At 43.7% G+C, this 20,439-nt stretch overlaps 1 protein-coding gene across 1 annotated transcript in view; it reads left to right on the forward strand.

Annotated features, from left to right (window-relative positions):
• Positions 1–20,439, forward strand: part of SEL1L3 (SEL1L family member 3) — a 101,778-nt gene that overhangs the window by 36,309 nt on the left and 45,030 nt on the right. The window contains exons 7-10 of the mRNA XM_089657798.1: positions 4,155–4,287; positions 13,180–13,312; positions 13,421–13,564; positions 19,866–20,065. Of these exons, the coding sequence (XP_089513924.1) occupies positions 4,155–4,287; positions 13,180–13,312; positions 13,421–13,564; positions 19,866–20,065 (610 nt within the window). The remainder of the gene's footprint in view (positions 1–4,154; positions 4,288–13,179; positions 13,313–13,420; positions 13,565–19,865; positions 20,066–20,439) is intronic.

Below are 20,439 nucleotides of genomic sequence, written 5' to 3' on the forward strand. Positions count from 1 at the left end.
CACCTTGAGGACCATAGGTGCAGAGGCCAGCCAAGGAAACCTAATGCAGCAGATGAATGACACATCATGCTTGCTTTCCTTTGACATCGGAAAATGTCCAACAGTGCCATCACCACAGAATTGGTGGAAACCAATGGGGCCCAGGTACACCCATCTACTGTCCGGAGAAGTCTAACCAGAAGTGATTTTCATGGAAGAATTGTATCCAAAAAGCCATACCTTCAGCTTGGGAACAAGGCTAAGCGACTCAACTATGTACAAAAAGATAGGTACTGGGGTGCAGAAAAATGGCAGCAAGTGCTCTGGACTGAAAAGTAAAAATTTTAAATATTTGGGTGTAGCAGGAGGCAGCTTGTTTGCAAAGGGCAAGAGAGCAATAAAATATTGAGTGTCTGCAGGCAACAGTGAAGCATGGTGAAGGTTCCTTGCACGTTTTGGGCTGCATTTTTGCAAATGGAGTTGGAGATATAGTCAGGATCAATGGTGTCTTAATGCTGAGAAATACAGGCAGATACTTATCTATCATGCCATACCATCAGTGAGGCATTTAATTGGCCCTACCTTTATTCTGCAGCAGGACAATGACCCCAAACATGCAGCCAATGTCATTAAGAACTGTCTTCAGTGTAAAGAAGAACAAGGAGTCCTGGAAGTGATGGTTTGGCTCCCACAAAGCCCTGATCTCAACATTATTGAGTCTGTATGGGATTACATGAAGTGACAGAAGGATTTGAGGCAGCCTACATCCACAGAATATCTGTGGTTAAGTCTCCAAGATGTTTGGAACAACCTACCTGCTGAGTTCCTTCAAAAACTGTGTGCAAGTGTACCTAGAAGAACTGATGCTGTTTTGAAGGCAAAGGGTGGTCACACCAAATATTGATATGATTTGAATTTCTCATCTGTTCATTTACTCTTCAATTTGTTAATTGATAAAAATAAACAATTAATACTTCTATTTCTGAAAGCAATCTTAATTTACGGCATTTTTTCACACCTGCCTAAAACTTGCACAGTAATATATATACATAATTAAGCAAATACAAAGAAATAAGAATTTGAGTTCATGCATGCCAGACAGTGCACATTGTCAAGCAATAACCAGGAGAAAAGTGTTCCTGAAAGGGGAGACTAAAGGCGGGACTTTAATGCAGCTAGACAAGACAATTGTTAGTAGCCATGATAAGCATGTGTCCTTAATGCCTGCTATTGCCCGCTGTCAGCTGACAAGGCAGGGTCGCCCAAGACTCTGGAAAGATCCCAACAATATTGTTGGGATCCACCCACCTGCCTGATTGACAGCTGGCTCCACTTTTCAGCATTGGGCTGAGAGCCAGATCCAGCCACTCCTGCCCCTGGGCTTGCACTGGAGCACTGGAGGACAGAGTGGAAAGCAATGACAGACAGTCACTGCTCTCCGCTTGCAGCAAGCTGAAAACTGAGCAATTAGTGGTCAGTTCTTGGTCTTAGAGCTGGCTCAGGACAGCTGTAGCATAGAGGTGATGATGTTTTTTGTTTTTGTTTTTTTTTAAGCACATTCTTCTCCTTTAAGTAAGTTCCACATATTTAGGATAATTTAATAATGCCAATCAATCTAATAGTGAACTTTGTTGGAAACCATGAAAGTATTAAGATGGTTACAGTGTAGAGTTTGTAGAAAGCAGCAGGTGTGTAGAGTACAGTTGAACTCTCAACATAAATATAATAATCAATCATTCACACTGCGTTTATCTTATCAGGTTTTACCATTTACAAATAATACAGCCTGCTTAAAACAGAACTCTTTCCAAAATAAGTTAAAAACGAATAGCCTATTGAAAGATAAAATAGCACAACCAGCGTTTGCTGAAATATTCTTCTTTAGTCAGGAGATTTCACCTGTAGTACTTTTTTTGCTGCTGCTAGGTGTCTGAAGGCCAGTATTATTTAACCCACTTCCTCTGAGCCCCAGACTGTGACTGGACAGTAAAAGGAGAATCAGCAAAGTGATGGGCTCATCTCTATGTCACTCTGCTCTCTTCTCCTATCAGTATGCTTCTTGTCAGTACATGAACTAATAGATACCTTGTCCTGCTTCTTCCTCTTACACTCTGACACAAATTAATGTGGCCACATATTCATTAATTCATCTTTACATGTAGTATACATTCCTGCATATGACTTGGTATCAGCTTTTTGCAGTCTCCTGTACAGCAGAGCTATAGTTTGGTGAAGGAGACATAACACAAGGAACCAGGTTTGCTGTAGTGCTCATGTGACATGCTGATAGGAGGAGAGAGCAGTGAGAGAGGGAGATGAGCCCATTATTGCTGCTTCTCCTGATCACAGGCTGGGAGAGGGACCTATTAGTGTTCTTTAACTGAACCATAGAAAAATTTGGTCTCTTTCCCTGTCAGACAGGGATCTGCTCTGTGGCAGATCAGTGTAAGATTTTGAACTGAGAGGACAGAATACATCTGATACATCAAATTGTTTTTTTAAAGTGTCACTAAACCCACATCCTAAAAAAACTCTCAATAAATGCTGGATTACATGCTGTTCATACTCACTCAGTCACTATGGAATTCTTTTTCTGTATTCTGCAACAAACCTGGTTGATCCTTCTGTTCTGTATCCCCTACCTTCTGTCCATGTCCCCACCGCAGTTGGGGACTTTGCAGAGCAGTGTTGGCAGCTGCTGCACATGCTCGGTTTTCAATGAGTTTCTATGCTGAGCATTTCCTCCCTATCACATCTGAGCAGCCCCTGTGAGTCACACATGTGGGCGTATAGACAATGGTAAATGGCAGCCCACTCCCTCCCTCCTCCTCCATGCCCACTAACCAGCTAAACACAATGGGGGTGGGATAATACATCTTGATTGATGGAAGCTTTACCTCCCTGTTATTCTAAGACATAGGCTGGGGGGGGGGGCGTGAAAACGCCTTTGACTGGCAGAAATCTGCCCACACCCTGTTATTGCCACAAATAATAAAGATTTGATATAATAAAATATATACAATATTTGTATGACAATTTAAAATATTTTATTCATATTAATTATTTACTTTTACTCTGTATCCTAAAGGCTTTTTTTTATTTTGAACATATGACCAGCGGCAGAGGACTAGAAGCTCCCCCTACTTATGTTTCCTTGCAGACAGGCTGTGAAAGAGCTGTGTCACGTGATAGCTGTATATTGATTAGTAAGAAAGGTACTTAGATGGGGGGTTTTTTATTAAAAAATGACAGTGCAATCATCCACATGCAGAAAGAGAAGGGATAGATGTAAATTAAACAGTGTGTTTTTAGTATCACTTTAAAGAAAAATTGTGGGAAACAGTTGATAAAATGTTGAAAATCCTTACCATTCAGGAGAAAAGTCTTAAGGGAATTTTCATGACCTCATCTCATTAATTCAAAAGATAACAGCATCTGCTCTGCCAAGGAGGAGGTGTAACAGCAGGACTTACATCATATCCTCTCCTCATTCTTCAGTAAATGGAAACAACAGTTCCCATCAACCACAGGGATTTGTAGTGAATGTGGGCGGGTACACTAGGCCTGTACATGTTGAACTTGTCTGACAGTTTTGGTTCATCCCCCACTGCAAGCTGGGTGAATTACATCACTGCTGGAGAAAGAACTACAGAAGGGATGTGCCAAGACCAGTGGCTGGGGGAATAGGAGGCATAGCAGCCACTGGTCTTACAAACAGGAAACCATAGAGAATTAACAGTTTGATCTGAAAATGAATAGGCTATTTCACAGCAACAGCTGAATGAACCAGAAGATGGATGATTTATTCAGTGAAGGTAGGAAATCAGCAAAAAGGACATGTAAAGAAGTTTTTTGCCCGGAGTTCTGCATTAAAGCTAAACTCTAGGCTGAAAAAAAGATACAAATTATTACACCTCTTTATTCATCAATGCATTATTAAATGTAAGTACCTGAGCTTGATCTGGTGTAAGCCTCTTACAAGCTCAGACTGGGGAGAGGGAGAAGCAACACAAGAAGAAACCCAATCTATTGTGCTACAGTAGTAGCACAAAGGTGAATATAACGAAATTAACGAAAGTACATTTGCATACAAGAAAAAGAAGACATTTCTTCGGTGATGAAGTTTTTATAATTATTTCATCTCACCTAATTTAGTTTTTATTTTATTTTTCTAGTGCTGATGATGACATACATTTTGATGATACTGATGGTTTTATGGCTCTTGGGGGCAGCAAGTTTGTTGCCAGCATAGATGGTTTCTTTGGACCTGTGAAATATTATCGCCTGAAGGCTCTGCAAATGGATGAGGTAGGTACCATGTGTGTTAATATCAGCTATAGGCTAACTGTATTTAAAGTCTAGAGCAGCTGGAAAATATCAATTCAACAAAAATGAGTATAGAATTTGCATAAAGTGAACCTGTATTCCAAGTTCCTGAGGGCAGATACCACAAGATGCCCACTATTACTTCAGTTCTGTTACATAGATTCATTGTGTTACTGGCTCCTGACTTTCCTTGACTTTACCTCAAATGCGCAATAAAAAAAAACAGCCATTGCACAAAATGCAATTGGAACCAGCACTTCTGGTGACATAGAAAGCCAGAAAAGAATAAATTCTGGTCATAGTGACTAAAGTTCTTCTTTATTTTGTCTACCATATTAGCAGCCGTTATAATTACTTGTTAGTTAACCACTTGCCCTCCAGAGGATTTACCCCCCTTCCTGACCAGGCCGATTTTTGTGATACGGTGCTGCGTTACTTTAACTGAAATTGTGCGACCGTGCAATGCTGTACATAAATTAAATTTATGTCCTTTTTTTCCCACAAATAGAGCTTTCTTTCAGTGGTAATTGATCGCCTCTGCGTCTTTTATTTTTTGCACTATAAACCAAAAAATACTGACAATTTTGAAAAAAAAAAAACCCAATATTTTTGACTTTTTGCTATAAAACAAACATATACAGTAAAAAAATAAAAAAAAATAAAATTTTGTCATAAATTTAAGCCAAAATGTATTCTGCTACGTCTTTGCTAAAAAAATCCCAATACATGTATGTCAATTGGTTTACGTGGAAGTTATAGTGTCTACAAATGGCGGTATATATACTGGGATTTTTATACTAGTAATGGCAGCGATCAGTGACTTACTGCGGGACTATGGGAGGCATTTTGACACTGGGGGGGGGGAACTGACTAAATGCCACTGACATCCCCACTGACACTAATACAGTGATCAGTGCTAATAAAAAGCAGTGACATCTGGAGCGATCAAGGGGTTATTATTATTATTATTATTATACAGTATTTATAAAGCGCCAATAGTTCACTCAGCGCTGTACATTACAAAGGGGGACAGAACATGTGACAGAACAATACCAATACAATGCAAAACATGAGGGGATCGAGGGCCCTGCTCTTTCGAGCTTACAATCTAGGAGGGAGTGGTAGGAAGAGTGGAGGAGGTCAGTCAAGTTAGCAGGGGGTGGGGTAGGCTTCCCTGAAGAGATGGGTTTTCAGGGTGCGCCTAAAGGAGAGGAGAGTAGGTGATAATCTGATGGGTTGGGGAAGGGAGTTCCAGAGGATGGGTGACACCCTGGAGAAGTCCTGGAGGCGGGCATGGGAGGAGGAGACCAGGGAACTAGAGAGAAGGAGGTCTTGTGAGGAGCGGAGTGTTCGTGCTGGGCGGTACTTGGATATTAGGTCAGTGATGTAGTTCGGGGCAGTATGGTAGACAGCTTTGTACGTCAGTGTTAGGATTTTAAATTTGATCCGTTGTGCAATCGGAAGCCAGTGGAGGGATTGGCAGAGGGGGGTGGCGGAAACGGAGCGGTTGGAAAGGTGAATGAGTCTGGCAGCCGTATTCAGGATCGACTGAAGCGGGGATTGCCAGCGGCGAGGGAGGCCAGTGAGGAGGGAGTTGCAGTAGTCGAGTCGTGATATGATGAGGGAGTGGATGAGCTGTTTACTGGTTTCTGGGGTTAGGAACGTGCGGATTTTGGCGATGTTGCGGAGGTGGAGTCTGCACGAGTTTGTTAAAGATCGGACTTGGGGCTGGAAGGATAGGTTGGAGTCCAGAATGAGACCAAGTACTCTGGCCTGCAGGGCGGGTTTGATATTGGCGTTGTTGGATGTGATGGAGAAGTCAATGGGGGGTGGGGTTCGGGCTGGGGGGAAGACAAGAAACTCAGTTTTGGAGAGATTCAGTTTAAGGAAGTGGAGCGACATCCAGTCTGATATGTCGCTCAGTAGGTGTGTGATTCGGGCAGAGACCAAGGGGGTGAGGTGGGGGGTTGAGAGATAGATTTGTGTGTCGTCGGCATAGAGGTGGTAGTTGAAGCCGTGAGAGTGTATGAGTTGGCCAAGGGAGGAGGTGTAGAGGGAGAAGAGAAGGGGCCCAAGGACAGAGCCTTGAGGGACCCCAACAGAGAGGGGGAGTGAGGGGGAGGTGGTAGCATTATAGGTAACACTGAAGGAGCGTTGTGACAGGTAGGATGAGAGCCAGGAGAGAGCAGAATCTCTGAGGCCGAGGGAGTGTAGTATTTTTAGGAGGAGGGGGTGGTCAACTGTGTCGAAGGCCGCAGAGAGGTCAAGGAGTAGGAGCACTGAATAGTGGCCATTAGCTTTGGCGGTTAGAAGGTCGTTGGAGAGTTTGAGTAAGGCGGTTTCGGTGGAGTGTAGGGGACGGAAGCCAGACTGTAGGGGATCGAGGAGGTTGTTGTCGATGAGGTGAGAGCATAGGCGGGTGCAGACGAGGTGCTCGAGGAGTTTAGATGTAAATGGGAGCAGGGAGATGGGTCTGAGGTTGTTCGGGTCATTGGGGTCCAGGGAGGGCTTTTTAAGTATGGGGGTGATGTGTCCATGCTTCAGTGGGGAGGGAAAAGTGCCGGAGGAGAGGGAGAGATTAAAGATGTGGGTGAGGGAGCGTAGGATGGAGGGGGAGGGAGATCGTAGGAATTGTGAGGGGATAGGGTCGAGGGGGCAGGTGGTGAGGCGGGCATCAGAGAGGATCTTGGAGACTTCCTCGATGGTAGTAAGGTCAAAGGTGTGGAGTATTGGGGGAGCTTCAGTATGAGGAATGTAGGATGGGGTGGAAGTGGAGGTCAGAGCAGTGGTGGGGCCGTGGGAGAGGGGTGATGAGGGGGTAGCTGAGTGAGGCGGAACGGGGTTGGAGGGAGTTTGAGCAGTGACGAAGTCCCTGCGGATAATGTCGAGGGGGAGGGGGGATGAGGGGGTAGCTGTGTGAGAGGGGACGGGTTGAGAGGGCGTGTGAGTAGCGGCAATGTCCTTGCGAATTGTGTCAATCTTGTTTTTGAAGTGATTGGCAATCTCAAGGGCAGTGAGTGAGGTGCTGGGTGGAGGTGGGGGTGGAGAGAGTAGAGAGTTGAAGGTGGAGAAGAGTCGGCGAGGATTGGAGGAGAGGGTCTTGATGAGGGTCAGGAAGTAAGCTTGTTTGGCTGCGTGGAGGGAGGAGGTGTAGGTGTGGAAGGCAGATTTGTAGCGGGTGAAGGCTTGTTGGGATTTTGTTTAGCGCCATAGTCGCTCCAGGACACGACTGTCGTTTGAGGGTTTTGGTGCGATCAGTCTGCCAGGGCTGGAGCAGTCGGGGTCTGATGTTGTGTGTGGTTAAAGGCACTAGCGAGTCAAGGGCTGTTGACAGCGCGTTGTTGTAGGCAGTCATAGCCAAGTCGGGGCAGGACAGGGGGAGGATGCTGTCATGGAGTTGATCAGCTGCAGAGTGGAGGGGGGCAGGGTTAAGGTTGCGGAGGTTACGGCTGGTAGTAGTGTGACATTTGGAGGGGTATGCGTTGGAGGACGAGGAGATAAAGAAGGTAATCAGGTTGTGGTCAGAGAGAGGGAAGGGGGTGTTAGTGAGGTTGTGGGGAGCGCAGTGGTTGGAGAAGACAAGATCAAGAATATTACCGTTGGAGTGGGTGGTGGATTGTATGCACTGTGCAAGTGCAAAGGAGGAGGTTAAGTGGAGGAGACGGGCTGTGTCTGGGTTGTCGAGGTTGACAGGGATGTTGAAATCCCCAAGAATGACGGTGGGTAGCTCAGAGGAGAGGAAGAAGGGTAGCCAGGAGGAAAAGTCATCCAGGAAGCGGGATATGGATCCAGGAGGCCGGTATATCACAGCAATCTTCAGGGGGGTTGGGGAGAATAGTCGGATGCAGTGGGCCTCGAAGGAGGAGAAGGATAGGGAGGGGGGGTTTGGGAGGATTCGGAAGGTGCTCTGCGGTGACAGGAGCAGACCAAACCCACCACCTTTACGACTGTGTGCTGTGTGCTGTTTTACTGTGTTGTCTGTGTGTGCTTTACTGTGTAAGCATGCTGCTTTGTATTGCTCTGCTATGCTATGCAGAGCAATACAAAGCAGCGTGCTGGTGCTGAGAGGGGAGAGATCTGTATTATGTACATGCAGACCTCTCCTCTGTCACTGTTCCTCGGCGATCGCCGGGCACTGGCAGGGAATCTCTGGCTGGGACCCAGTGATTGACAGCTGTAGCACAGGTAGGGTGGAGCACGAGTACGCCCTCTACCCGGAAATACAAAATCATATATATATATATATATATATATATATATATATATATACACACGTGATTTTGCGCAGCCCTGCCACCCTGTAGCAGTACTTCTGCTATAGGTTGATTGGGAAGCGGTTAAATTACATTAATTGTAAATTTATAATTAGGCCTCATGCACACTTCAGCTCAAAAAAGCTGCTTCTTTGCGAGTTTGAGTTTTTATTTTTCTCCCCTCCATGTTAGCCTATGTGTCCATACACACTAGGGTTTTCAGGAGTTCAGTGGCAGGGGAGGTTTCAGGCAGAAAAAAAAATCACTTTTGCTTGCAGGGGATCTATTGAGCATAAAAAAGCATGCCTTGACGCTAGGCACGTTAACGCGCATTCCTGTATTAATACGTTCTAATGGACAGAATTCTGGCTAATAAAATACTTTAATGCCTATGCAAAAACACAGCTTTTTACTGTGTTTTTGATGCTATAAAATCCTGTATGACAAGAAACAGTTTGAAGCCTAGAGGTGTGGATGAGACCTTAAAGTCTAACTCCATTCAGAATGTTTTTTTAGGTTAGAATCTCAGTTGGGGTTTATGGTTTTATTTGTTTTTTAAGACCATTTCTTTGAGGACATTTTCCTTTAATACCCATCCTGGTGACATCATTGCTACTAGATAGGACATGAGGGAGAATCTTCAACAGAAACACAAACAGGGATACAAAACCTGATGTGGGATCTAGCCTTTACTGAATGTATCAGAAAAAAACTTTTATATTGCTGTGTTTCTGGTGGAGATTTCCCTTCACTTCCTGCTGATGACAATACTGTGAATGGTACAAGAGGTGAAGGGAAGTCTCTCTAACAGGGCAAAGGCACGCTATAACCCTTAATGTGGTTGTAAACCTCAGACATGAAAAATGAACAAATCACATCCCCCTATAGTGCGTACTAACCAGAATCCAAAGCACAGTCTGGTTCCTCTCTGATCTCTCCCCCCTTCTGCTATCCACATAACTCACTCCTAATAGATTAAAGTGTTCCAAAACTCTTGACCCTGCATTCATTATATCTGGTCTCCCACAGTACACAGAACATGGAAATGCAATTATTTTTGTAAATATAAACTGCTAAATACCTTTTCTCACCAGCACTGGTTAAAGCCTATTTCTGCTGTAAGAGGATGCAGAACCCCTGACTGCAGTCTGGACAATGTTGATTGGCACTGTGCTGATCACATGCACTCTCCCAAGAAAAAAAACCTCTCTAGCAATACACACCAAACTGAGCATGTGCATGAGACTACAGGTTCAGTCTGTCTTATCAGGTGGACATTTGAACAGGAGGAGGGACAGAGAAAACAGGACCAAACAGCCTTTTTACACAATGCAGAGGATTGACCCCTTAGGTTCCACAGTGAGTATAACAAGCATGTTTTACTGCATATACAGCCTGATTTCTCTGTTGTGGGTTCAGTAACACTTTAAGCCAACACTTCAGCCTCCAGGGAGATGCCCCCCCCTTCTGGCCTCCAGCACACAGGGAATGACTCAAAAGAGTTTTTTTTTTCTTGGGAGAGTGCATGTGATCAGCACAGAGCCAATCAGCGTTGCCCAGACAGAGGGTCAGGGTCCTGCAGCCTCATAGGACAATCGGGGGAGAACAAAAGCTCCCCCTACAAGTTTTAACCAGTGCTCGTCCAGACACTGATAGAAGTCACAAGGCTGCTCTAACTGCTGATGAGAAAAGGTATTTAGCAGTTTATATTTACTAAAATAATTGCATTGCCATGTTGTGTGTTCAGTGGGAGACCAGATATAGTGAATGCAGGGTCCTGGGTTTAGTAACGCTTTAAGCCTCTAGGGACATTCACCTCTCAGGGCTGGACCCTTGGCTTTCAGTGGGATAACACAGATAGGCACCAGTCTCTTTAGTTATATTTTGTAGTTTTATTGCTGAACACACTCATGGGAGAGAGGATAAGGGAAAAATTGATACTGAAAACCACACAGAGTACCTTTATGCACAGCAACCTCCAATGCCCATTTACAGGCAGCAGCTTCTTACTTGCTGGTCCTATTCACACAAAGTGTGGGTGAATACATCAAATACGTAGGTCAGCAAGAAGGTTCTAGCATGTTCTCCCTCCGTATAGTTAGTGCAGTGTTTCTCAATTCCAGTTCTCATGGACCCCCAACAGGTCATGTTTTCAGGATTTCCATTATTTTGCACAGGTGATTTGATCAGTTTCACTGCCTTAGTAATTACTACAGCTGTTTCATCTGAGGGAAATCCTGAAAACATGACCTGTTGGGGTCCATGAGGACTGGAGTTGAGAAACACTGAGTTAGTGCAACGCCACACATTGTACAATCTCATCATATATGCTCTTTCCAATTTTCTTTACATTTAACAAAATTATGTAATAAAAGGACAGATCTGTACAAACTATTCCATTTGTATAAAATAGTCAGGTATTTGGTCTACATAGTTTATGGTAGATCTAAAGGACATTCAGATTGTATTGGGTGTCCTCAACCTTACTGTGGTGGGAAGCCACAGGTGCTTTTCCTTTACTAAAGGCAAAAAGACTCTTCACTATGCATGGGAATTTGCCCCAGAACTTTGTGAATGAGGTGAAGTTCTGCTGACTTCCATCATTCAATCATGTGCAAGCAAACATTCAATTAATTTTTTTTTTCCCTGCATGTGATTGGGTTATCTTTGCAGAGTTAAACTGCCACCATTCACTAAGCTCTGGGGCAAATGCCCTTGTTAAAGTGTTTGTAAAGGCTGAAGGTTTTTTACCTTCATGCATTCTATGCATGAAGATAAAAAACCTTCTGTGTGCAGCAGCCTCCCCCAGCCCCCTCAATACTTACCTGAGCCCCATCGAGATCCAGCAATGTGCATGGCTGCTTCGGCTGTCCTGAGTCCCTGCCTCCTCATTGGCTCCTGCTGCTGTCAATCACAGCCAGTCAGCCAATGAGGAGAGAGAGGAGCGGGGACAACCCACAGCTCCGTGTGTGAATAGACACACGGAGCAGCAGGTGCCCCCATAGCTAGCTGATTGTTGTGGGGGCACCCAACAGACAGGAGAAGCCAGGAGAGCCTGTGGGGGACCCAAGAAAAGGAGAATCCAGGCTGCTCTGTGCAAAACCACTACACACAGTATAGACATGTTTTTTAGTTTACAAGAAAAAAATAAACCTTTAGTATCGCTTTAAGTGCAACTTCCCTTGCAATGTGAACAGCTTATATGCCTTTAGTAAATTAACCGCAGCATTTCAGGAACTTCTGAACACAGCTATAAGAAGGACAGAAACCTGAGGAGGGAAAAAGGAGATTACTCTGGAAGTTGGCTGTGAATATTTATTACCTTCCCCCAGCTCACATCAGTGAGCAATCTCCTAAGCGATTGGCTGGTGGAGATAAATATTCATAACTCAGCCAGTGACCCTTCCTACACTGATTACTGAAGCCTTCCCAACAGAACCAGGCCAAAGCAAGCAATGGCCAAAGCTTAGGAACACCATCAGAATATCATAATGTAAACATAGCTCACGTTGGCTACAGGCCAGCTGTATCTAGAACACACAAAATACACTATGGAGACTTCTGCTTAAAGTGGAGCTCCACCCAAAAGGGGAAGTTCAGCTTTAAGGACTGCTCCACCACTCTCCATTAAGGATTGGCACCTTTGGGGGGCGGGTACCCGAATTTGACAGGTACCCGTTCTCACTTCCGGTCCAGTCGCCTAGGTGATCGGAAATGGAAGTTGTCCTCCCTCCATTTAGTCTTTTGGGACACATGACAGGTCCCAGAAGACTACAGGACCATTCATGAAGCGCAGCGCTACGCACGCATGCACAGTGGGTACCCAGCTGTGAAGCTGCAAGCTATCACAGCCGGGTGCCCACACTGAAGATGCCAGCCTCCTGGAATACAGGACAGCCGGTGAAACGGGCTGCGGGGGACACACCACGGGACAGAGGGACAGGTAAGTGGCTGTTTCTTAAAAGTCAGCAGCTACAGTTTTTGTAGCTGCTGACTTTAAATTTTTGACAGGATGATTGGAACTCCGCTTTAAAGTCGTATTAAGCACAAAATAAATATGTACTATATTGCAGTTTACCAGTCGTTAGATGTGGTGGCTGCATTTGTGTTCTTTTTTAGGCTTTCTTCTCTCCATTTTCCCCTGGTAATCTGACCAGTAACACACCTCCTCCTCCTCTGGATGAATAAGCACAAGGGGTACATTTGGACAGAAGCATTGTCCCTCTGGGGGGCGGGTAGTGTTAGATGGACTAGCAGATTTAAATACACCAACAAACTGAAGCTGAAATACAGCAAACACTTTTTAAGCATTTACAGCAATAGTTTTTTCACTTTGAGATAAAGGTCTTACATAAATAAATAAAAGCTGATCATTGCCTGCCAGAGTTAAATGGTTTGCTTCATCCCTGTAACTGCAAGAGAGCTTGTTCTGTTAAAAAACAACAGACTCACTGGCTGGATCACCAGATGAAAATTGAAGACATAAAGCCAAAAAAAAAAGAAAATTAATGCAGCCATGACATCTTGGGCTTGGGATTTTTGGTTTATTACTGCTGTAAGGCAGTGTCCCCACATACTGTATAAATGATAACCCCCATGTCATCTGTTCCTGCTGATACAGATATCTAACCCTCTTCCAGAAGATGAAGTATATCACCAAATTCAGGATTATTACAGCAGATGTTTTAACGTGAAGGACATAGTACGCCTGTATGTCAATGTGCTAAAAGAGGAGCACATCAAGGAGACTAAGAGTAAGAGCTGATTACAAGCATTTTAGCATGTAAACAATCATGTGTATAAAGGTCAGCAGATGTGTATGTCATAATAAATATAATTACTAACAAATGGCTCTTCTGCAGGTCAAGCCAAGAATAGCTACTCGGACCTCTACCTAAACTATAGAGACAGACCCACCTGTAATGTGGTTCCTTGGACACAAGAGGATGAAAGGAAACATAGCCATCTATTTTATCTTCTAACATCTACAGAGAGAACTTCATTAGGTAAGTGTTCATGTAATGCAGCCTTTTTCAACCAGGGTGCCTTCAGGGTGCTTCAGGTGTGCCTTAGCAAATTTCCTTCAAACAGCCAGCAGGTGGATCAAGTGCCTTTTAGTTACAAAGCCCCAGGTTTTCATTGTGAGCCATTACAACTTTCTAGCTGCCGATGACATTAAAAAACAATGATGTCATCAGTTGATAAGAAGGACATTGGGCATCTGCACAGCATCCTTGCTTGGCCCTCTCCTGCCCTTCTCTGTCAGGGTTGGGGTCACATTAGAGTGAGAGAGAGAAACTGAGGGAGAAAAGAAACAATGGCATACTAGTCAGTACCAGTGTGCAAAAGGTGTATTTGCTTTGGAAGAATAAATCCCCTCTGACGTTGGGTGTCCCACGTGTGCAGTTGTTGCTGCGTTCTGTAAAACTATTAGTTTAGTTTTTTGCATTTTGTAATGGGTACCTTAATATTGTGCAGAATTGTAAAGGGTGCCTAGGGATTGTGCAGAATTGTAAAGGGTGCCTCGGGATTGCGCAGAATTGTAAAGGGTGCCTCGAGATTTGCACAATAGTAAAGGGTGCCTCAGGATTGTGCAGAATTGTAGAGGGTGCCCCGGGATTGTGCAGGATTGTAAAGGGTGCCTCGGGATTGTGCAGAATTGTAAAGGGTGCCTCGGGATTGTGCAGAATTGTAAAGGGTGCCTAGGGATTGTGCAGAATTGTAAAGGGTGCCCCGGGATTGTGCAGAATTGTAAAGGGTGCCTCGGGATTGTGCAGAATTGTAAAGGGTGCCTCGGGATTGTGCAGAATTGTAAAGGGTTCCTAGGGATTGTGCAGAATTGTAAAGGGTTCCTAGGGATTGTGCAGAATTGTAGAGGGTGCCTCGGGATTGTGCAGAATTGTAAAGGGTGCCTCGGGATTGCGCAGAATTGTAAAGGGTGCCTCGAGATTTGCACAATAGTAAAGGGTGCCTCGAGATTTGCACAATAGTAAAGGGTGCCTCGGGATTGTGCAGAATTGTAAAGGGTGCCTCGGGATTGCGCAGAATTGTAAAGGGTGCCTCGAGATTTGCACAATAGTAAAGGGTGCCTCAGGATTGTGCAGAATTGTAGAGGGTGCCTAGGGATTGTGCAGAATTGTAAAGGGTGCCCCGGGATTGTGCAGAATTGTAAAGGGTGCCTCGGGATTGTGCAGAATTGTAAAGGGTGCCTCGGGATTGTGCAGAATTGTAGAGGGTGCCTTGGGATTGTGCAGAATTGTAGAGGGTGCCTTGACTAAAAAAAAGGTTGAGAAACACCGATGTAATAATGGGGGTTGTATTGGCTTAGAGACATTATTACAAGCACTCCATATTTTAGGTTGGTCCTGATGAGAGCAATGAAGGGAAATGTGTAGAGCCCTGTCATTGTGAGCTCCTGGGTATTGCCAGATCTTGTTGGAATAGCAGAAAGGACCTGTGCTAGAGCTGCTGTTCACACATTTTGGTTGATTTACTAAAAGTGGGGAGTGCAAAATCTGGTGTAACTCTGCATAGAAACCAATCAGCTACCAAAAAACCCAAAAATGTCATATTTACCTGCCGTGTGCAGTGATTTTGCACAGAGCCCCCACCGGTGCTTCTGGCCCCTTCTTCTCGCCGAGTGTCCACAGAGCAAGCTGCGTGCTCTAGGAGCACGCGGGCGTGCTTGCTCCCGAGCCACCTCTGTATATCTATGGGACACACAGTGTTACTCAGTCCCACCTCCGTTCCCTCGGCATTGGCTTTGATTGACAGCAGCAGGAGCCAATGCTGTGTTTCATCCAATGAGGAGGGAGAGAACCGAGAGAGCCAAGGTTCTCAGCATAGAGTGTATGAAGGTAAAAAAACCTTCAGCCTCTAGAATCACTTTAACCACTTGCCTACCGGGCATTTATACCCCCTTCCTGCCCAGGCCAATTTTCAGCTTTCAGCACTGTTGCACTTTGAATGAGTACCCCATGTACTCCCAGGATATATGTATCTTTTCTGCGCTCCACCACTCTATTCAGGCTGGAGCCAAAGGGAATACCATGTACTGCTGGGTATGGAAGATTGCCTGATTTACTGCATGGAATGGAGAGTCCATACCTCTTTGTACTAGGGTTGTCACCTCATCCCTTTAACCCTGAACACATATTAATTACACAGGTTCTGTGGCTGATTAAAGTGGTAATCAAACTCACTTAGTGCCTTATCTACATTAAATTAGCCTCAGTACCTGTGTAATTAATAGGTGTTCAGTTTTAAAGGGATGAGGCAGCAACCCTACTTTGTATTCTGTGACTCGTAGCTTACACCTTACACAGGGCTTTTCTTTGTTCCCAGCAGCAGAATGGAGAAAGGTAAATTTATGCTGCTGGGGAGGGCTATTAAGCAGAAATTGTTGCTCTGCCCTGCATGGTTCCGGCCTGGTTCAGACATTTATCCTTCAAGCACATTCTATACCCAGGAACCATTACCAAATGATTCAACCTGGGAACAGCACTCCATTGACTCAATATGCGTATTTACTATTTAGTGCATTACACAATCCCTTGTAAATCCCAGTTGTAATTCTTCATCTCAACAAAGTTTAATAAAGTTTGAATGTAAAATCCCAACCACCCAGTTCCTGAATTTTCTATTATCAGATTCCCCATTCAGAGCTCAGAAAAAGGGCAAGGAATGCTTCTATGACAAAATCCATGCATTTGAAGAGGAAAAGCGGTTCTAAGAGTAACTTTCTCAATAAGAAGCAAACTTCCTTTTGCTGTACATTTGTTTTAACCAGCTAGCAGACTTGTGTAGGCTGGCTCCAGGCGGCAGGCTCCAGGGAAGATAGTTCATAGGTGTCACAAAAGTGTGGTCCTGGATAATAATTCCCAACAATGAATGTGATGCAGGTACACCAAGCAGTTAGAATTTTATTTCAGCTCATTTCCGAACTAAGTTCCATTACTTCTCCAGGAAAAACAGTTAAAAAGTGTCATCTCATACACTGACCCGTGCAGCAGTGCTTAAATTGTGTGATGGGAGCCCATAGCAAAATCATTAAAGTGTTACTAAACCCAGGACCCTGCATTCACTATATCTGGTCTCCCACAATACACACAACATGGAAATTCAATAATTTAAGCAAATATAAACTGCTAAATACCTTTTCTCATCAGAAATATATAGAAGTCTTGTGACTTCTATCAGTGCCCAGCTGAGCACTGGTTGTCCCTCTGATTGTCTTATGAGGCTGCTTAAACCCTCACCCTCTGTCTGGACAGCACTGGTTGGCCCAGTGCTGATCACATGCACCCTCCTAAGAAAACAAAAGAATTCTATAGCAATATACCCCAAACTGAGCATGTGCAGCTTGCCCCCAAGACTCTGTTCTATCAGCAGACTGCTTGGGGACTGTTAAAGAAGAGGATGATCAGAGAAGACAGGATCAAATATCCTTTTTACACAATGCTGAGGATTAACCCCTTGAGTTCCACAGTGAGTATAACAAGCATGCTTTACTGCATATACAGACTGATTTTACTGTTGTGGGTTCAGTAATACTTTAAGGGGTCCCAGCCTTTACAAGTTCCATCTCAAAGGCAATTCCTCTATACCAATATTTCTCAAAATTTTTTCAGTAAAGGTACTCTTTAGAATTTTGCATAATCTCGAGGCACCACATTCTAAAATCTAGAAAACGAAACTAGTTGTTTTACGGAATGCAGCAACATCCACACATGTAGGATACCCAATGTTAGAGGTGATTTATTCTTCCAAAGCAAATACACTTGTACACACTGGTACTGACTAGTATTCCAGTGTTTCTCTTCCTCAGTTTCTCTCCCTCACTCAGCTAATGTGATCTCAGTGCTGATGGAGAGGGGCAGGGGAGGGCAAACAAGGATGCTGTGTAGGCATGTCCCGATGTCCCCCTTATGAACCAGTGATGTGCAGCAAAACACAGTGAAAAATATGCAAACCACAACACGGCAAAATATCAGATGATCTACTTTGCTGGATATAGGGCAGCCCATAGAAATCAATTCTGTGCTATCCACGTCATGGATAATGTGAGCCAAAAAATGTCCCACTAGGTTAGGTGTAAAAGAGGCAATGAGGATGCATTCACATCTGTGTGTTTCTGAACAGAAAATGTGCGCTTTGCCATGCGTTTCAGAAATGTGCTGCAAATGCAGAGAGCGCTTGTGTTACCATTAAATGTTAATGGAACCCTAAGCAGGGGTACCAGGCGTGTGTTTGCCGTGCATTTTGTCGTACAACAAATGTGCTGCAAACGCACCAAAAAGAAACGCCCCTGGTTCCAATCTGGAGTTCTGGAGCTTCTTTGTCATGCGTAGAGCAGTCTTTCCAAGTGAATTGGGTGCCCATGAGTAGAAAAGGCTCCAAAACACTCTTCCTCCAAAAAAAAAAAAAAATACCACGTACAGAGATGTGAATGGGAGCTGACAGCTGAGTGTCTCCGTCCACTCCCTCCTATGTGCATGTATAAAGGTGGACATACACTATATTATTATTATTATACAGTATTTATAAAGTGCCAATAGTTCGCTCAGCGCTGTACATTACAAAGGGGGACAGAACATGTGACAGAACAATAACAATACAATGCAAAACATGAGGGGATCGAGGACCCTGCTCTTTCGAACTTACACTCTAGGAGATATAATCTGATTGTACAATCTCTGTACAATTTTCTTTGGATTTACCAAAACTATGGAATGAGAACCCACCTATCTATCCATTCACTCTGTATCCAATCAGGCAGGCCCTTGCACTACATCAGGGGTGTCCAACCCGCAGCCCCAGAGAGTTTAGCATGCAGCCCAGGGCATTCTGGAGGGATTCCTAGGATGCAGTGAAAACATAATTGATGGGTGCAGGGTGTGTGCTAATGAGGTCAACTGGTGAACTGCTTCCTGTGTCTTACTGGTTCTCACGTCCCAAATCTACATACCAGGAAGTCATGACGTTTTCCATGAACACAGCAGGTGATAAGGTAAGGCCTTGTTCTAAAAATCAAAAAAAGCTTTTATTTTTCTGCAACAGAGGTACAGTACATTAACTGTACATATGTGAGTTGGAGTTAAAAAAAAAAATAAAAGGGGGAACTTAGCCTTTATAGTTACACCCTAGCTTTTCATGCATGGCTGGAATTTTAGTAAAGTGACGGTTTAATTCACAATATCTATGCTAGGTGCAGAAACCATGTTTATCCACTTGTAAAAGTGGCCATGATCTGTAAGTTTTTTCATTACTCAGTTACTTCCTTGTCATTGTCTTATATATGCCATTGTGATAATCCACACTGTAGTCAAAGCTTGTGTCACTTGCCAATGCCAAAGAAGATGACGCTTTCCTTTGTCACCATTGTTTTAATATGCCTAAAGGACTTTTAGCTATCTATAATCAATATAGCAAATGTTTGCCTGGTGCTTAAATGGATAATGTAGAGTGGTGACATTAAAGTAAATTGTAGAAATGTAAAGAGGCCAAAAATACACAATAGTCTTGTACAGAGGTAGTGGATACAACACTGGAAGAATTATTGTAATTTCTTCCCATATGAGAGACGTGTTTTTATTTTTGGCAAAGTGTAGGCAGAACTTTTGAGACATACCTTGTTCAGACTTTAAAAATACAGATAGAAATGCATAGCTGAAGATGTTGCACCTTGTTAAGTTATAAGAACTTTAAATTGGAGTAAAAGTGATGGGTGTTTAAAGTGTTACCAAACCCAGGACCCTGCATTCACTATATCTAGTCTCCTACAGTACACAAAACATGGGAATGCAATTATTTTAGTAAATATAAACTGCTAAATACCTTTTCTCATCAGCAGTTAGATCAGCCTTGTGACTTCCAGCTGAGCATTGGTTAAAGCTTGCAGGAGGGGTTTTCATTCTGCTCTGACTGTCCTATGAGGCTGTATGACCCCTGACCCTCTGTCTGTGCATGCCGTTTGGCCCTGTTCTGATCAAATGCATCCTCCCAAAGAAAAAAAAAACCTTCTCTAGCATTACACACTGAACTGAGCATGTGCAGAGTCTCCTAGAGCTCTGTACTATCAGCAGATGGATTGGGGACAATAGAAGGGGAGAATCAGAGAGGACAGGATCAAACAGTGTTTGTGGAGGATTAACCCCTCAGGTTCCATAGTGAGTATAACAAGCATGCTTTACTAATTAATTTATGCACTGTCTCTGAAGTTTATTTTCACCCTTAAAAAGCCTCTTTAGAAAAGATTGCGCTAAATTAAATTATCTTACGAACTATGTTACCTGTTTTTCTTTTCAGATTTTTTGAGAGATCCAGTGCCTGCATTTGGGAAGAAGATATTTGAACATGTTATAAAGAATTTGTCTGATGGTTTCCAGCATCTAAATTCCTCTGTCCCTCATTTAATGGACGCTAGCTGCTGTGGATATCACAAAGCATCCTACCTGTTGGCCATTGTCTATGAAATTGGCCTAAGTGTGCCTGCTGACCCAGCCCAGGTTTGTGTTTCTTCACTATTATATTGATATGTATTGATCTAGCAGTAATAAAAATACTTTATATACGCTGCTCAAAAAAATTAAAGGAACACTTTGAAAACACATCAGATCTCAATAGGGAAAAATATTATGCTGGATATCTGTACTGATATGGACTGGGTAATGTGTTAGGAATGTAAGGATGCCCCATTGTTTGATGGAAATTAAAATTATCAACCTACAGAGGACTGAATTCAAAGACACCACAAAAATTAAAGTGAAAAAATGATGCAGCAGGCTAGTCCATTTTGCTAAAATTTCATTGCAGCAACTCAAAATGGTACTCAGTGGTTTTATGGCCCCCACATGCTTGTATGCATGCCTGACAACGTCTG

Source organism: Staurois parvus, unplaced genomic scaffold, assembly GCF_062004578.1.
Source record: "Staurois parvus isolate SC_StPar_1 unplaced genomic scaffold, SC_StPar_1.0 ptg001028l, whole genome shotgun sequence".
In the NCBI taxonomy this organism is placed as follows: domain Eukaryota; kingdom Metazoa; phylum Chordata; class Amphibia; order Anura; family Ranidae; genus Staurois; species Staurois parvus.